Source organism: Photinus pyralis, unplaced genomic scaffold (assembly GCF_008802855.1).
Source record: "Photinus pyralis isolate 1611_PpyrPB1 unplaced genomic scaffold, Ppyr1.3 Ppyr1.4_LG3a, whole genome shotgun sequence".
NCBI classification, from domain to species: domain Eukaryota; kingdom Metazoa; phylum Arthropoda; class Insecta; order Coleoptera; family Lampyridae; genus Photinus; species Photinus pyralis.
Window position 1 is genome coordinate 19,019,141 of NW_022170509.1, and position 19,139 is coordinate 19,038,279.

Consider the following 19,139-nt stretch of genomic DNA (forward strand, 5'->3'; position numbering starts at 1 on the left):
TATGCATAGGAGTTTATTTAAAGCCTTTGGAAGAACAATTTCAATAACAGGTACATTAAACTGAACCGTTTTACAATCACTGCCTTTTTTTGAGCCCCGAAGAAAAAATTGTCTCAGATCGACCCGGAAAAAAAGTTTCTTATAGAATGTGGCCTGTAGAATCCATAATTTCAAACAGTTCCAGTTTATAGTCTATAACTTTTGATTGAGAAGTCTGATCGAAAAAGTACGAATTGTTTTGGATTCTACGCACCAAAATTTATAAGAAAAAGTGTTTTTCCAATCACTTTCGTAGTCTTGCCTATGGGAAAAATTTGTCTGAAAACAACCGGAAATAAGCATATCTTATAGATTCTGGTGTGTAGAAACCAAAACTGCCAACAATTTAAAGATTGGGCCACTAGATCATACGTTACAGCCCATAGAATTTTTTTTACACATAACCAGCAAGCAGGTAGTGGCGTTAAGGTGTACTCACGGTAACGAATTGTACCGAATAAAACCTATCTCAAACAAATCGCTATTTTATTATCAATCAATTCATCACTCGATTTTAGATAGATTATTAATTGTTGGTAAGTGTGGCAAAAAACGATAACAAATAAAAATATGGCAATAGTGCCGTCCCATCCATTTATGTATAATTAAACCAATTGACCCTTTGAATTTCCCATTATTACAACAAATTAACAATAACAATATGACTATTATGAACATGTGTAAAAGTGTATGACTAATAGTGCTATTGGTACACACAAGTTAAATGCAAACATCAATGGCACTTTTTAAAACAGACATAACATTATCTATAGTGGAATCCTCTGTGGCAATATTCACATTCAGTTTCAGATATTCTTCAAAAGGTAGGAAATAAATATTTTTCTCAGTACACTGAAAATAATTATCAGGATAACACTATCGAGTGGACAATACTTACAAATGTGTGAATTTTTTTAATATCTTCACACCGTTTCTCACTTCTTTTGGTAGTAAAAAGTTTGACAGGCGACAATGGATCACTAATGACAATGTACCCTTCCAAATTTCTTAATTTTCTATCGATCATTATACATGTTTCGTGTAACTCTTGGAAGATACTCGGTTGTGTCTCAAACATTGTCAAAGCACACAAGGCCGCTTGCGTTAAAAATGGAGGCAAGGACGCCGAGAAACAATATCCTGAAAAAAACATTTATAAAAATTGAAATGTGCTATACACCTCCTGCAACCTAATCCGGAGAGACGTTGATGCTCGATGACTACAGATGCACCTACACAAAAACCTCCTATTGAACCAACCGCATATTCTAAACTTGCAATTATCATATCAACGTTCGACCTCTATGACCAAATAAATAAATAATTTCTTTATATACCATACCATACTTACATCAATATTAAAATGTTCGGTCACTCCCTTCCCATGTTCACCAAGAACCCCCCAAGACAAACTTTCGTCTATAAAAATTCTCAGCTTGTACTTCTCCCTCAACGACATTAACTCTGGTAATGGACATATTGTTCCGGAACTGGCGTATATACCTTCCACAATTAGGAATTTACGGAACAGTTTTCCCTACAAGCGGATAGTGAAAATCGCATCATCTGTAAGAGATGATATTTACCCTTTGCTTTTCTTTCTTTTCGTACGCTTTTAATTTTGACTCTAAATCGTTCATGTCGTTGTGCTTGAAGTATTCCACAGTGCTTTTGGCGGCCAAAAATCCCTGACGTGCCGCGAAAGAAATTTTCTCATCGCTGAAACAACATTAAGTGAGTAAACGAGTTCTCTGAAGCATCAAATCCAAATCAATAATAATAGTTAACAAATTGCACACTCAGCCCCACTAAAATATTGTTGTAATGTACCTATTGGCTCATTGACTAGTAAGCAGAACACTAGGCAAAACAAAAATAAAATGCAGCGATGTTATTCAATACTGATGCATAGGCAACACATCATACACATACACTTTCGTAATTTTATTTCGTTTACCAAAAAATGATATCCTTCTTTTTGCAATAAGCTCCAATAGCACTCGAAACAGTTGTAAATCCGTACGAATACAAAACGGTTTCCTCCATATCCATAAATTTGGCTATGCGCTCCTCTAAAGTTAAATGAATATCTGCAAAAATTTTGATAAAATAGCAAACAGTTTATTTACAAAATTTACCGATGGTTCCATAGAAACCGCGAGGTCCACAAGAACCGACCCCATACGTTCGAATACACAATTCGGCTTCTTTTCGAAAGTCTTGATTGTTAAGGAAATTGAAAAAGTTCACCTTCGCCAAATTGACGCAGCCGGGAATAGACTAAAATTATGAACATTCTCAAAATGGTAATGAAATCGTCTAAATACCTCATCCGGAGCAGGAATTTCAATTACACCACTGCCGATAGTACTGTGATCGATTAACGGTTCCGGCCTAAATAAATTGATGCGAGCATTAAGGAGCTGCAAGAAAGCCTATAATATGATACGTAAATTGAAGCGCTTACTTCTTCATCCATTTCTTTGGCATTTTTTTTGTATCTTTTAAAAAAGAATATTGTACCCAAAAGAATCACGAAAGCAGAGGCTACCATGTAAACAAGTCCACTCTAGAAGCATACTGGGAAATAGTGTATATAAAACAAGAATATTTTATTACCATATAACTGTACATTTTAAAGTATAATTCAACACTCCTAAATAAACCGATTACCTCGTGATGTAATTGTCAAGGAATTAAGATAATTAATTCCTGATCCTAATGGGACAAGGCTCGAACCTCGTGTCTCCGGTCTCGTAACGTAACCGAGCAACAACCAAAAACCACAAAGCAAGGTGATGGAACTACTGTTCAGTTGAACTAACAAAATTCAGAAATTCTATTGCTAGACTGCCCGCACATAAAAATTTAAATTTCAATTTATCTATTGTAAACCTCAGCCTGGGTACCCTTCGCAAAATCATAATCTGTTTTCATCCGTCTCCCTGAATAACCTGGTGTGCACTCGCTAGACTTATATAAGCCTAGAGCCCTCCAGGAGTAATGAAATACTAACTTAATAGTAGAGAAACAGAACAGAGGAAATATTAAATGACATATATATTTTGCACATAAGAATTAACATGCATTAACATTCAACATATTGTGTAAAAATAAACTTTATATATTATAAATTATTTTCAAGAATGGATGACAAATGCAAAGCTCAGGTGATCCGCTTTTCCAATTAACAATGAACACTAAATTATCGAACTCGCACTATAAATATGTTGTTGAAACTTATTTACAAAGAGAAATATTATGCGTCATTTTTTTGTTAAAGGTATTACAACAACACTATTCTTTGCCGACTTTATGACAGACCATCGTCCAAACCTATGTTCAGTTCCAATTGCAGCTAATAAGTGATCTCCATTTCTGCTAAAAACTAAGTCGTTAACAAAACCAGCTACTTCTAATTGGAACAGCAGAGTAAGCTGGCGCAATTTGTTTTCAAGATGCCACAATCGAATAGAGCCGTCGTGCGACCCTGAAAATATACTTTAGTTTTATTTAAACACAAATCCGTTAGTGAACCAACCTGATGCAATCAAATCTGTATTCACCAATGTAGCAATGGACACTATCCAAAAAGGTTGTAAATTACTAGGATCACATCCATGCGCTTCTTTAACTAGGCATATAGGTTTCTTCTTTCCAATTGACCATATACATAAATTACTACATAAGTTTGTTAATAGCCAAGTAGATAAACATACGAATTACATACCCATCGTCACCACCTGAAGCAAAATGTTCTTCATTTATTAACCGTACAACATCAATACTGCCCGAATGTCCATTATAAATTAGCTGAGATTCCTCCAAAATTTTCCACAAACGTATTGATGTATCTCTCCCGCCTGCCGTAATGGCACGTTCCTTCGTAAGACAATCTATTGAAGTTATTTTATCCTGATGCCCATACAACGTTTCCACATACGACATTTCATCTAACGACCACACTTTCACCGAACGATCATTGCTACAGGAATACAACGTGTGGGTATTTCCCCTAAACGTTACACCGGTCACAGAATCTCGATGTCCTTTTAGTGAACCGATGTGCCTTAAATCTGCAGGATTCCAAATTTGTATCACACTAGTGGCATCACCGACTGCCTAAAAAGACAGCTTCACCAACTGCCCAAACGCACACATTTCTACTACCAAAAATTTGTCATCGAATGAAATTGCTATACATAATATTTGCTTACTGTGACCGACTACTTCTTTCGAATCTACGTTTACTTTCTTGCGAAACGGAATGGAGAGTAGTTTTTTGTTTTCGGTAAGTGACCCTACAAGTGGAGTTACTCAACCAATTAGTGACTGGTGCATCATAGTGTAGAGTGAGATCTCATTATTTACACTATGGCCACATATACCTACATTTAACGATACTGCTATCCTTACTGCCGGAAAATGCATACTTATAATCCGACGATACACAAAGACAGGTGACGGCATGCCTGTGTTCTTTCGCTTTTAAAATGTTCACTTTACTAATTTCTCCTCCCACATATTCGCTTGCCACAGATAACTTTAATCGGCCAGCTTGTTTCAAATAATCGAGCTTGAGTCGTTTAGATATTACATCACTGTTTAACTCGTTATCCTGCTGAAGCCTTGCGGTTTCTAAAAAAACCGAATTAGTACAAACGACGCAAAAACCGAACCGAACCTTCTTTTTCAATTTCTTCCAAGAAAATTTTAGCTAAACGTAATTTTTTTTCTTGAGCAGTCTCGTTCTCATCATCAGACGATAGCGTGTCCGAATTGCCATTTACTTGTTTCTCTTCTTCGTCCTCGCTACTTGTAATAGTGTCATCATTGTTGTTTGCTGGTTTAGATTTTTTAGCCTTTGTGGTGTGCTCCTTTTTACTTGAAAACTAAAAGTAACATGTCAACAGGGCAAGCAGCAGTTTCTGTTTTTACCTTGCTTTTTACTCCTCGTTTTGGTTTACTTTTAATAAAAAAAGACATTCTTCATATAATAAAACACAAGAATAAGTAGACTGTAAGTATATATTTAAATGTAAATTTAAACAGCATGGGTTTTCAGGTTATGTATAACACACAGACAGCGCAAGTATGCAACCCGCATAATAATATCATTGGCGGCGCGTTAAGCGGGTTTAAAAAGGGTTTACTTTTTACCACAGCTTTTATGACCAATCCAATATACACATGTCGGATTACCTGGACATTAGGCCTTAGGTCACCGATTATATATATATGTACCCATGCCCGTTCCCCTTTCTGTTATAGACCTGTTCGTAAACCACACGGGTCCCTCAGGTTTAAGGAACGGGCAATCCGAGTTCAGCCATCTACTCCCTGTCCGGGAGAGTGACCTTATAACTCTTCGGTCTTAGTAAGACAGCCCGGATCACATCTCTTCTTTTGAAGAGGGGATCTGATCTGAAGGTTTCCTCCCAGATCCGCCCATGTCCAAGACTGCTTCGATCCCACAACTAAGTGTAAAGGCTTTAGTCACAGAAGTGCCTCCAAGACCAAAGTTGGAGTGCTTTACATGGCTCCAGTAACTCCTTGACAGGCGAATCTCTGAACTTTTCCTAGCTGCTTCCTGTAGGTTGCCCTGCGCACAGCAGGCCACCATACTTAGTGCATCGTACAGTATTATAGGCCTTATCACTACAGTGTAAAGCCAATACCTATACCAGTCGAGGGTTCAACCCCTATGTAATGTACTAGTACTACCAAAACTCCTTCTACATGCAGTGGCCTTTTTGCTTATTTGCTCAATGTGCCCTTTCCAGATGTGAGTCAGGAGTCTATGATGACTCCCAAGACGGGGTTAGAACTTTGCCCCGAATACAGCTTTGTGTTCTTCTACAAAGAATTTTTTGTGCAATCAAGAGTGTTAATTGCTCTTGGTGTATTTATATGGGGTTACGGGACCATCAAGAAATTCAAATTCCGAAGTTTGAGGGACAAACTTTCCAAGTTATTTGGATTGTTTTTGTCAAGATTTCCAATTTTCATCGCCAATCACTTTCACCAAAAATCCGATACCTATACACTCCTGATGCAGATGAAGATACAGAAGTTAAACCCTACCCAAAGCCAGTACGCGTATGCACTAGTACTTAAACTAAATAAAATGGACCTAAATAAAGCTAACGAAATGCATAAAACATTGAAAAACATCACGGTGGCTGAAAGATCTTCTGATTAAAGAAAATCATTGTTCGTTTCATCATGTGCTTTATTAAATTTTTTCGTTTCGGTTTGTCATACGAAGGGTAGTTGAATGCCCCCTCGATGTCCATGAGGCAGACTGTAAGATCGATTCTTTGTCCAGCATGCTTTTCTCAATCAAGGGTATGAATTAAGGGAGGTCTCCATAGAGCGACTCTTTTGGGTATGAATGTCGGTTGGTGGGAAGGGTTTTTTCTTATGTCGATAGATCAAATAGTTTTATTTTGACTCTTTTTGTACATGTCAAACAAATAGATTAATATCTAAATAAAAAACAAAACAATAGAAATAATGTATTTATAAAAAAAAGATCTATACTCTACGAATCACGGCACCTTAGTCCTGCATCACTATTCTGTAATGTATTGTGCAGTAAGAACACAGGACTCAAGGTTATTGGTTTGGTAGAGCACAACTAAAATATTACAATACTGCATCTAGAAAAATATAAAAGGCATATAAAATGGACGGACTCTTTTGCATTTGTTTTTTTTAAATTCTAAAAAACTTAATCTAATTTATCAACTTCTTAGGCATTGTTTAAAGCACATTACACAACACGTACAGGTACACTAAAAAATATTGTCGATCGTTTATTCGTAAATACCACTACCTTAATTGTGATTTGTCAAAAATATCACATTAAATAGAAAAAAATTATCAATTATACAATACCAACTTGAAAATACTAAATACTTAACGGTCGTTATGAATCAGTCAAATAAACATTGATAACCTTTAATCGTCAGGCTAAATGAGAATGTGATAATATGAGAATAAAACAATGCCCAAGTTCACAAACCTGATAGAAGTCATCTATATACGATCTATGAAGGCACATCAGCAGTATCATACTGCATTACTTTTACATAATACAAAACAATTTAATATAATAATACTTAAAACAAAGAAGACACTCAAATGATGGTTAACAGCGTCACTTCGATACGATGCAGGAGATCCTGAGCAACGAAAGAAATACATAATTAATAAAACACAATATGTAAGCAATGTTTTATAGACAAACGATTACAATAACATAAACAAGCGAGCAAACTAAAAAAATTAAAGCACATCAATTCTTAAACCTACCCATTTGAAACGTTAAAGGTGGCGAACTCATTCGGCCATCGCCGCCGTTTGAAAATGCAAGTACCCGCATATTGTAGGTTTTTCCAGGTGACAGATTATCAATGTACGCCTCCAATTTACCACCAACAGGCATGATTGTGTCATTCGCCTTGCTCATGTCTTGATCTACCTCCCAAACTCGTATCTAAAAAAAAGATATCAACAAAATGACCTCATCGCAGGTAAGTATTACTTTATATCCTTGAACTGGTTCTTCATCTAATGACGGCTGGATATAACGCCACACAACTCTTACGGTTGACGGATTAATCCCGAAGATATGCACAGAAGTAGGAGGCTTTTGTGGAGCCTTCCGATATGTGCGCTCTAGTAAATCAGATTAGATTAAGATCACTGTGTTAAACTGTCATTCGAGAACCAACCTAAGTAACGTTCACTTTCTGGTCCTTCACCTGCCGAATTGAAGGCCATTACCTTTACGAAATAGTAGGTGTCTGGCAGTAAACCGACAATTAGCGCCCATGGTGTTGTTGTTCGAGACAAGTAGTATACGCTTTCTTCCTCTCTGCTGTCCGTCTTCCAATATTTGATCTGGGAAATATATATTCGTCAATTTTTTTCAACTAACTTAGTTTTTAAGAGAAAGTCTTGTAATTTCCACAAACTAGCAATCTCAAAGCGCTCAAACTTACTAGTTAGAGATGGCACAATGACCATATGAGATAACTTTCTTCAACTGCCAGTGGGATTAATGTTTAGTCAACTGGGTTACCATTTTCTGAATCAGTGGGTCAATTGTACCAATGCCAAAGTTTGTATTAGATATTAAAAAAAAGGACAAGTAAGTCTCCTTTTCATGCGAATATTAACTAACAATTTTCTATTCATATTTGTCAAACCCCCACCATAAGTGGGAGGTGTAACAACAAACAGCACTTTAATCCCCTATAAAAATGCCAGTTGGAAATATTGTGCAGAGTTGGAGAAAAATGACTCCTAGCCTGGGGAGGGGGTTCGAAAAAATCACGAAATGTAACCAAGGTAAGGAGTACGTCAGTACAACCACCACAACAACACCAGCAGTTGCTACAGGGGCAACTGCAAGAAGCTCCGGAAGCATCACCCCCAAGGCATCCTGTGGTCAGTGCTTGCTCCAGCGCTACTCACCCGGGCCGATATCAAACTGGGATGAGTGCGCATATTGAAGCGATGCTGGAGTCTGATTCTAGCAACGCCGGATAAACGATAGACAGGTATTGTAAGTATGAAAGAGACTTTTATACAAATAAACCTTGCAACACTGCAGGGCAGCGGGTGTTACTTTCAAAGCAGGACTGCGCCCTTATTCAAAATCCTAGGTTGTTAAATCAAGGGTTTCTGGTCTTGGAGGCACAAAAGGAACCGTTTTCTCTGATGCATGGAAAGAAAAACCTATAACATGTATTTATGTTCGTAGCCACCTTAAAGCTCTTGTGTTGCCACGTTCGTAACTACCCAACGCCTGACTGTGATTGATCTCAGTCAGGGGTGGAATCATTCTCAGCATACAAATCACCAGATTGGACAGCTATATACCAGCCGTCTTGCAATGGGGACTGCAATGCCATACTTTATGTCATCAGAGTAGGTCACTGAATGGGATAAAAGAGTTCATGGTTATGGCCGCCTAGCGTCCATATCCACGATATAAAATGTACTGTTCTCACTTAAGGCCTTCTGCAAGGCACCTCTAAAAAGCATTATGCGGGTCACTCTGTAATTGGACACAAGCCGGTTGAAGGCCCAGAACAAGAGAGGGACAATAAATAAATAGACCGTAAATCTACCTATGTACTTTAAAATTAAAGCTATGTACTAAAAAAATACACGTAATTTTGGATACGGAAGGGAGGTTAGTCTCACCATGTTTAACCAGGGGGATTTAAAAAGTGCCTAAAAAACATCACGTGATTAATGGACCACCCGCAATACACATTAATTGCTTTAATGAATTTATTGCTTCTAGTAACTGAATTTGACTCTCAGTCACAGAGTCAAAGTGCGCAGAAATCAAAAATGAAAAATGTCCCAATGAAAACCACCCTCTGCCTGATGCAGAGAACATGCACTCAAACAACAGGAAAGACATGAGTAAAATGGATTATCAGGGTTTACTACCTAAAACAATACTTACTCTGTACCCAATTAGTTTTCCACCGATTTTCGGTCGAATCTCTTCAATAGGATTCCAGCTAACGTTTAGTGCAGTAGAATTATAGGACAGGGCGGATACCAATTGCGGCGCCACATGTGGCATTTCCTCCGCCGAATATATAACAACCTCTTCACTTTGAGGGCCCGCGCCGACATCATTAAATGCCTGTACCTTAACAATGTACTCAGTATAAAAATAATCTTTTGAAATATAAACGACGGCCTTTCCAGTGTTACCAAATTCCTTCAGTAGCAAAGTCTGAAATTCGGTTTCGAAATCCTTCCTTTTCCAAAATACTTTGTAGTGTATTCCAGGCCCATTTTGCTCTTGAGGCAAAAGGGGCGTCCACGTTATCGTGAGATCACCAGATTTGCCTCCTCCACCGCTAATGTCATCGGGAGCAACGAAAGGTCGATCTGAAGGAGTGGAGTGGCGCGGGCTCGGAGCGGACGCTACACCCATGCCAAGTTCGTTCCAAGCATTCACACGAAACTCATAGATAGACCAGGGCGTCAAAATATTTTCTATCACAGCTTCCTTCCTACCACTATTACGATCGATTTCGGTTGCGCGTACTCCATGTGTAATATTAACCCAAGTGTTATTCCAATTTGTTCGTCCGCTAATCGTGTAAGCGAAAATTGGACGCCCATGAGCATCACCATCGGTCCATTGTAATCTGAAGGATGTGCGTTCAATACTCACAACTTGTAAACCACCTGCAAGAACATTTAGAGATAATTTCCAGTATCTTAAGACTCCTTTGTAGTCAGTTCGTCTTATGTCAAAAAACAACCAAGTGAAAGGCTGCTCTTATTGTCTAACAAATTGTTGATACTGCTTCTTTGCAATGATGAGATACCGGTTATTAATTTCTAAATTGATCACAATAGGCGCTTTCCATTCAAAGTTGATTTACTCCCCAAGTGCTCTGCACCTGCTCTACTCTGTGACTACACCGTTTTTAGCAAATGGAATAATGTCAGTTGACGGGTGAATTAAACAAAAAAGTCCTAACCCCCATAAGTGTATTAAGCTCTACAACTGTGTGTGTCAGGGGTAGGGCTGGGCGATTACGGGTTTGAATAATCGATAATCGATTATGAAAAATAATCGATTACACTGATTAAATCGATTAATCAAATAATCGATTAATCACCTAATCGTTTAATCAAAAGTCGATTGTCACATACAAGGAGTGATAAATATCTGTTTGTATGCATCAATACGTTAATTATTTAATAATAAAAATAAAAAATAATTCCATTACTCTTTTCATCAAATCGTTCATTACTAGGCAGATCGATTAATCAATAATCAACAAAGTGTGCCTGGTTCGAATCCGGGTTCGGGCATGGATATTTGCAAATGCATAGTGGGTTGGTTGGTAGAACAGCCTTGGCTGAAACCCTGCCCATTTGAAAATGAAGGTCAAAAATAAAAATAAATAAATAAAAATAAATGATTAGGCAGCTTACTCTCCGATGAGGTGTGCTTTAGTTTTGATGATACAATCTTAATTCATTTTAGCTGCTTAAAGTGACGTTTTAACATCCGCTATAAAATAAAATAATACTTGTGAGCTGTGAGTGCTCCTTTTTGCGTAAACTGATGATCCAGCTAATAATAATCAATTAAAATTTACTTAATAATTGATTAATCAAACAATCGATTAATTAAATAACCGATTAATCAAATAATCGATTAATTTAATAGAATAATCAAACCCGATTATCGTTTGATTATAATCGATTAATCGATTTTTTGCCCAACGCTAGTCAGGGGAATGCAAAACGAGGTGTTGCAATTTGGTACAGCAGTTGGGTTGTGCTTCGGTAGTACTCTAATTGACCAATGGAAAGCGCCTAAGAATAGAAAAAACGTTTTTTTACAAATAATAGACAGACAGTATCTCTTTCATCTATTATGATTATTAAAAGAAGATTCAGAATTCAAGGTTAGACAGGTCAAATAACATTTTGACAAATGCAATGCTACTATGTATAATATTTCATAAAATACTGTACATATATTGTATTGAATTGGAAATTTACTACACAGGAAGCTTAGCCTTGCATACAAACCTGGCGGCCCAGGAGGTCCTTCGATGACAATTGTCGATTTTGAAGTAATTTCACCCACTGCCGACTTTACAACGCACTCATAGTCTCCCGCATCCGAAAATGTCGAATTTGTAATGTAAAGAGAGCCACCACTCAAATGCTGAAAAAGTTCATTGTGAATGGTACCTGATTAGCAAAATATTTACCACGCGACTCTCGATATTCTTAATGTCAGTGTCTCTTATACGCATTCCATTGTGATTCCAAGTGTAAGCGACATCTAACATTTCTTCGGTCTCTACCTGGCACTGGAGGTAGATGTCTTTATACACCGACGTTAAAATCCTAGGCCGGAGAGGCTCGACCAATCTTGGTGTGCCTACAAACATAATCAAGTTGGAATTCGCCAAAGTGCTCAGGTGGGTTAGCTAGATAATTTAGAAATATCCACTTTTAAATTTTAGTCAGTTCGTGCCTATATTAATTATTAAAATTAATTATCTCCTATCATATCTTTAATTTGCCTTGTTTTTGTGTTAATAAAGAAATGACAATCACTAAAATTTTAACTGAAGATCCTACAAGACAGAAGAACTAGAGTCCTAACAGAAGTTAGGGGGAGGTGAGTATGCCCCAAAGCGCATCACAATACTTACGTAATACTATCAGACGTCCATGTGACTCATCCATACCAAGCTCGTTGGTCGCGGTACAAGTGTATATCCCTTCGTCATCGCGTGACACAGGATTAATAACTAAATTTCCATTTTCCAAAATCCTTCTATGGCCACCAGATCCTAGAATAAACAAAATTATAATTAAAAAAACTATGGCAGAGCGATGCGCAAAGAACCAATTGCTAACTAGATGCCAATATAGTAAATGCGAATAAGTGCCAGCTCAAATTAGTCCAGTAAAATTAGACCTGAAAGGGGAGGGGACATTTAAGTCCTGCTTTTTAGCAGTCCTGGGGAGAAGAAAGCGCTGGATGAGGGACCCTTCGCTGGTTTGCCAGTGCAAAAAGAATGATGAGCAGGTCTGTATCTTCTTCCACAATTGCCACAGTAGGGTAGTCAGATATTGCCTGCCGATGAGTGTCCACGTTTTCAATGCTTGACGAACTGCTTGCCCTTTAACATGGATATTAGCCTTCTCGTTAGATAAAAACCTTTCTTTCGGCATTGTGGAAATCATGGTTTCCGTAAATAGACTTGGGACTTTTGGCTTCAGCTCCTTTAGAGTACCCATAAAAAATGACTGATGTTCTTTGAGGGTTGTAATGACCGTTCATGTATTTATTAAGGATGCTTGAGAACTTTCCCTTTGACTGACATGGTACCTTGTGTAATAGGAAGGCGGCGTCAATCACAAGGCACCCTGGTATTTTCATAGTCAATAATCTCGAATGAGCAACAGCGAAAATGTTGTCAATGTGTAAAATAATTTGTTGCAATTGAAATCAATGGAGCGAAGGAGTGCGAGAGAGAAAACATTACTTTCAAATTTTTTTATAAATAAAAAATAAAAAAAAATAAATAAATTGAGAAATGCAGGTATTATGCTCAATAGATTTGGAAATCCCTAGTAAATTTTATATTAATTTTCAATAAGATTATCTAGTTGTAATGTTTGTTTTAAATCTGGATTTACATGACTTTGCGTCCAGGAGACACTGAAAGTCGTCCGGCAAAGGCAAACTGCATCTTTCCTAAATTGCAAACTTTTTTATCTATAAAAGTACTGAAATTTGATACATAGGCACTTGGCCAGTTTCAAAATTTGGTTTTGCGCATGCGCAGTGCCAACTTTTTTATTTATGGAACCATTTAAATGAAATTTGATACATAGACGCTTGGAACAAAGGAAAATCTAAAGTTAGTTTCAAAATTAGTTCCAACTTTCTCATTTAGAAAAGCATTGAATTGAAATTCTTATAAACTGAAATTGAAGTAGCACGTCAAAAATGGATTGCACATGTGCAACGCTAACTTTCATATTTATGGCCAGATTTTTACGATTTTAACAGAAGTTGCATCTTACAAATGGGAAATAAATGCAAGTGCTTTTTGTAAATCGTTTAGGATTATTTTTTTTGCTCAACTCTTAAAGAGGTGGTTTTCGCTACATCTTTCTAGAATGTTGCGAAATACTTACCAATTATATTTAAATTTTTCTTCCACACAAAACGTGGTTTAGGCGCAGCTTCTGGGTTACACTTAATAGTAACGTTGCCATGCTCGGCGGCATAAACTTCAGACTCTAACGGTCTTTTCTTAAAGGAAGGTTTAAAAGCTAAAATCATCATCAGAATCATGGTATACTTGTACTCAGTCGTTTTACCTAACACTCTTAGCTGCGCGGATGAGTATTTACTTCTCAGAGTATTGGAAGCTCTACACTGATACATTCCCGGATCACGTTCGTCATCGACATGAGTGACCGTTAGCACATTATCCTGAATGCGAATTCTACCCCGATCCTCCGGATCCAGATATCCCATGACTGAAAATTGGCCATTAAAAGAGATGACTAATATAAAATCGTGAGTACCTAATTGTCGACCATTTCTCCACCAAGTGTAGTTAACGTCTGGAATACCAAACGCCTCACAAGTCCACACTAATTGCCCTCGACTGTCGATGTGCTTATCAGTTAGTGGGATTGTAAAATTAGGTTCAGCTGTAACCGGAATTTAATATAAAATAAATAAAAGATAACTGGCATGACTGGCCGTTATAAAAAACTGAAACACCAAAAAAGTGAACAACTACTGAAAGTTTACAGGTTTAATTGGACTAATAGCTCTCCTTCCATCATTAGGAAGCGTTTGTTTTAGGGGTTTTCTAAACTTTCATAATTCACCCTTACTATTTACTTGCTTAATTTCCATGTTGATTTCCAAAGGATTGAATTGATGTGAAAGTGACAAAGTGGTTAATCTCTGGACCACTTTCACACCAAAATTACCGAAAAATACGCTAAACAAATTATAGATATTCTAATCAAGTTTATTTTGGAACGGAAGAAATTCGCTTTAAAGAGCTCACATACAATGTAGTGTTGCCGCACATACAGTTGAATATAGCCGCAGAGTAAAAGGTAAATAGTTTTATTGTACTTTCTTAGCGTTTTGTTAATAGGGACGACTTACACAACTAGCTTACCTTGAATATTTAAAATGACACTATTTTCTATGGCAGATCGGTCATTGTACACTCTACAAACATATTCACCCTGATCCTCCACTTTTACTTGGGGTAGAATTAAAACGCGATTAAAGGCAGAGAGGCGTGCACTACGTGGAAGACTACCGCCCTTTCTAGTCCAATTGTAGGAAGGTATGGGACTAAAAAACGTTATTTTCAATGTGACTACATTCGACGCACCCCAAACTTACTATCCAAATGCCATGCATTCGAGCCTGACATCCTTACCCGCCGTCGGAGCATCCGGAAATGCTTTCGGAAAATTATTTGGAAATTTTAACTGTTGATAATTCGCTGAAAATAATTTCAATTATATCACTAAAATTGATAGGGAGTACTCACAGTGAGGATTTACTCGTAATGGGAAAAACGGGCCATTTCTACCGGTATCGGAAACTTCCGATTGTACACTACAACTGTAATTCCCTCTGTCTATGGTTTCCAAAGCGGAAAAGTACAACGTACCGTCGTACGATACGAATACTCGTTTATCTTCTTCGACGAAATTGGGGAAATAATCGCGAGACCAATAATATTTAACACCCGGAAAATATGTGGGCGGATCACAGTAAATGGCTTTACCCCAATTTTGATCGCCGGATTCTGGCGATCGTTTGAGAACGAATTCCATGATAAATCCGAAGTTTAGTTCTGCACTTTCCGAAATAATTGTACCATACTTATTGGAAGCTTTACAGTGGTACGTTGCCCGGTCTTCTTTCTACAAGAATTAAAATCATAAACGGTTCACATGCGAATTATAAACGGCGTGAAACTATCATCCAAAGTGCAACTCCGCTTCCTTTTTTATGCAGTGTTGCCGCTTATAGTAATCTCTCTTAGTAGATTTACCTGATAGTGTCAAGTGACAAATTTTAAAATGAAAGGTAAAGTATTACTGCTTTCCATTTGAGTGAAAGAGGAGCTCTAAGCTGTACCGTGCACGATGCCCTGTGTTCCTTTTAAGAAAGCTTCGAGCTCTGACGCGCCCGAAATTGGATTTCCCTTGTCCCCTCATGCACCACCTATTTGCTTGGGGCTTGAAACACGTTTGTGGTTATTTACGTACTGTGAATGTCAATTCAAATGTGTTAAAAATGAACAACTTGCAAAATGAGCTGCTCCGAACGAACTGCACCAAAGCTTCACGCACTCAAATGGAAAGCAGTCTATGTCCCTATGAATCAGACAATAAGAAATAACTAGGAAGAAAGGTAAAATTAAGCCCTTACATATTTTTTGAATTAATTACATTACACTGTCAGATAGATGTACTGAAAGGAATCAAATTAATAATTATAAGCGTAACTGGGCTAGGCGTCAACACAAACCTTTTTTTTAAATTTTATCCCTCTCTTGTTTTGGGCCCTCAACAGGCATGCACCCAATTACAGAGTGACCCGCATAATGCTATTTAGAGGTGCCTCTGCAGAAGGTCTTAAGTTGGTCTATACTACTCCGGTATTTACCTTACGAATTAGGAGAACTGCAGGAAAACCTAATTCGGAGTAGCCGGTAGAATACTCGGAACTGGTCTAAGGTAATTTCCATCTCCGCCACAGATGAAAAATTCATCTCAACCCAGGTTCGAACACCCGACCTCCGGATTTATAACCCAATGCTCTACCACTGAGCCATAAATCCGACTTTTTTTTTGACACATTTCTGACATTTACATTAGACCACCAAAATAGAGAAAGATAAAAAATGTAAATATAGCTGCTTCCCAATTGTACCAAGAACGCAAAGTAATTTGTTACTAAATTTACCTGCTCCGGATTATTTATCAGCAACGTCCCTCCACTAATTGTGTATCGAGCATCTTTCAATGGATCAATTTCTCGAGCTACAAGTCTGTCATTTTCGTAATCTTCCCTGAACCATTGATATATCGGAGTGGGATAACCACCAGCGAAACAACTAAAAAAATTTTTATAACTTCCGACATAGGTTATCGAAAAACAACCTTAAGGTGGCGTCATTATAAATTTGCCTTTTCGATAAGTCGAACGTGACGTCAGACGGCTGCCTTATGAAAAAAGGTCCTCGCGGTATTTGTTCTGGATTATCAATGTCTATACCATATTTATACGTTCGATCGTCCCCAATGAGACCTTGTATAAGTTGAACATTAGCCTCGCAGATGTATAGTAGCGATTCGTCGCCTTTAACAGGCTGGAAACCCCATCTCATTGAATATTTCGAATACGAATAGACTAAGAAATCTTTTCCATACGGCTCGTTGTCGGGAAAGAATGCGTTCTCCATATGCAAAAATGGGTTCCCGTCGAGGTTTTGCCAGTTATTAGGGCCCAACTGATGTACACCCACGTACCATTTTCTGTATTGCGGATCTTGCCACGTAAGTTGATAAATAAGAAAGCCGTGTTCGTCATGGGTGTCAATGGATACTAAGTCGGATCCTCCGACATCAGGTACAAAGGACTAAACAACAAGTTAAAATTTGTTCCAATCATTTCTTATACTACAGATGTACATACTACAGATAGCTCATGGCCAGAAAATTTAAATTTCTAACAAAAGATGGTGAGGGGCGAATGCATATTATCATTTATCTGTATCATACATCCAATATTCGTAGGACACAACATATTATGCAGAAGTTTCGGTATTAAAGGGTGTCTGTTTCAAATTCTGTTTAGGACGCCACCTAGAACATAGTCTCTGGAAACTATGGTCACAGATGTAAATAATGCTACAGATGCATCATGGGATAGGCGATTGAATAGGAAATTGAGGTTGTTACAGACAAACAAATTCAAAATATAATTTGGTTTTGTTATTTCTATGTCCTCCAAGATACAAAATTTCATTGAAAATGGGATTTTTTTGCACTTTCCTCTGAGTCGAAAAGAGTACACCCAAAATCCTCTGTAAAGCCAGTTATATTTTTCTGTGCTATGTTTTCAAGAAACGACAAACATTTCAGGAGGCGTAACTCCCAAATTTATGTGAAAACAATGTTTGTTTTAGCCCTCTATCACTCATTTTTTTATATATTTACCTGTTACAGCATATAGAAAAACATTTGAAATCAATAGAAGAAGAAAAAACACAGTACTCATTATCATTCCTTATATACAGTATAGTTAGCACCGACCAGCAATAAATATAAAATACTATTTAGGGATGTTTGGACACCAATTACTTATATCAAATATTTATTACATTGGTGTCAAAACCTCCACTTAAAAAAAACTGCGTTATTTAAGGGTTGATGGGTATAGATTTAATATCAATGACAATATTTGATATAATTAGCGTCTAAACACCCCTAAATAGGAGTTGTACATTTGTATGCATATTTTGGCATATTTATAGCTGTATCATTATTGCTAGCTTCACAAGAAGCACCCAAAATCTACTATTTATCTTGCGAACTTCGCACGAGTGTGATTTCTCCACTCCTCTGCAATAAAACTAAAAAACTCTACAGTAAAATTAATGCTTTTTTATTGTCGCAAAAATAATCAAAGAACCATATTGCATTATTTCATTGTAAATAATTAAAATGACTTGATATCCATTTATCTAAAGTATATGCTTTATTATTGTATACCTACTGGTTCCTAATAAAGTTTCTGTAAGTAGATATAGCATAAGCTTAAAACAATAAATCTGTTCTTGTATTTAACTGACCAGCCGCATAACAATTTATGACCCGGAACAAGTTATCTATAGTATGTTTACATCGATGTTTATACTGACCTGACATATTTTTCTAGCTTCGTTATATGGACGTAAAGGCGATTTAATGAATCTATAGCAAGACTGTTGGAATTGCACCCAATGCTCCGGGCACTTCAGTAAATCAAAGAATATGTCGTTGGCGTTGGCGTTATAGTCATACAGCTGCCCATTTAAGTATACAGGTAATAATAAAAAGATAATTGTCCACATTTTGAGTATTATTGTCCCAGCATTTTGAGTAACCTACAAAAGAAAAATTAGGAAAGTATGAAACTCCAAAGGAAAAGGAGGGAGTGGCAACAAACAATTTCAAACAAATTACCAAAGATAAATCTCCGATAATGAGGGATCCTCACTTAGTTCGAATGTTGATTTTCAGCGTGACTTTGGCTAAACAATATTTACAATTTCTGATAAGAATTTGATACGGATCTTTGACTTCGACCCGACCAACTGACTCATAGTTTGAATCACAGAATAAATTAAAAATATCCGTTAAGCTAGGTACGGATCAAACGCCATAGAACATCGTAACAAAATTGTACAGAGTGACACATTTGCAGAAACGTCCAGATAATTTTTAATTAAAATCTAACAGACAAATTTTAA

The 19,139-nt window shown here is 37.2% G+C and overlaps 3 protein-coding genes across 4 annotated transcripts; all 3 read right to left on the reverse strand.

Annotated features, from left to right (window-relative positions):
• Positions 1 to 508: 508 nt before the first annotated feature.
• LOC116166032 (serine palmitoyltransferase 1) lies at positions 509 to 2,806 on the reverse strand. Its single transcript, XM_031480855.1, has 10 exons — positions 2,659 to 2,806; positions 2,507 to 2,608; positions 2,367 to 2,462; positions 2,178 to 2,319; positions 1,997 to 2,129; positions 1,626 to 1,758; positions 1,391 to 1,576; positions 1,230 to 1,341; positions 938 to 1,179; positions 509 to 891 (listed from the first exon to the last, which is right to left on the reverse strand). The coding sequence occupies exons 1-10, from the start codon at positions 2,671 to 2,673 to the stop codon at positions 760 to 762; spliced, it is 1,293 nt and encodes a 430-aa protein (XP_031336715.1). The 5' UTR covers positions 2,674 to 2,806; the 3' UTR covers positions 509 to 759.
• Positions 2,807 to 3,084: 278 nt separating this feature from the next.
• LOC116166133 (U3 small nucleolar RNA-interacting protein 2) lies at positions 3,085 to 5,121 on the reverse strand. The gene is made up of 7 exons (XM_031480974.1): positions 4,978 to 5,121; positions 4,724 to 4,931; positions 4,432 to 4,677; positions 4,210 to 4,340; positions 3,770 to 4,161; positions 3,581 to 3,720; positions 3,085 to 3,529 (listed from the first exon to the last, which is right to left on the reverse strand). The coding sequence occupies exons 1-7, from the start codon at positions 5,023 to 5,025 to the stop codon at positions 3,306 to 3,308; spliced, it is 1,389 nt and encodes a 462-aa protein (XP_031336834.1). The 5' UTR covers positions 5,026 to 5,121; the 3' UTR covers positions 3,085 to 3,305.
• Positions 5,122 to 6,544: 1,423 nt separating this feature from the next.
• On the reverse strand, positions 6,545 to 19,013 carry LOC116165363 (contactin). 2 transcript variants are annotated; one of them, XM_031479739.1, is made up of 18 exons: positions 18,853 to 19,013; positions 18,549 to 18,773; positions 16,786 to 17,264; positions 16,589 to 16,739; positions 15,162 to 15,540; positions 15,011 to 15,113; positions 14,778 to 14,959; positions 14,164 to 14,292; positions 13,954 to 14,115; positions 13,768 to 13,905; positions 12,270 to 12,410; positions 11,820 to 11,992; positions 11,635 to 11,773; positions 9,530 to 10,269; positions 7,779 to 7,947; positions 7,589 to 7,722; positions 7,357 to 7,540; positions 6,545 to 7,226 (listed from the first exon to the last, which is right to left on the reverse strand). In XM_031479739.1, the coding sequence occupies exons 2-18, from the start codon at positions 18,738 to 18,740 to the stop codon at positions 7,114 to 7,116; spliced, it is 3,708 nt and encodes a 1,235-aa protein (XP_031335599.1). In that variant the 5' UTR covers positions 18,741 to 18,773; positions 18,853 to 19,013; the 3' UTR covers positions 6,545 to 7,113. The 2 variants fall into 2 exon arrangements, with proteins under 2 accessions (XP_031335599.1, XP_031335597.1); XM_031479737.1 differs by having other exon boundaries at positions 13,954 to 14,292.
• Between the last annotated feature and the right edge of the window lie 126 nt (positions 19,014 to 19,139).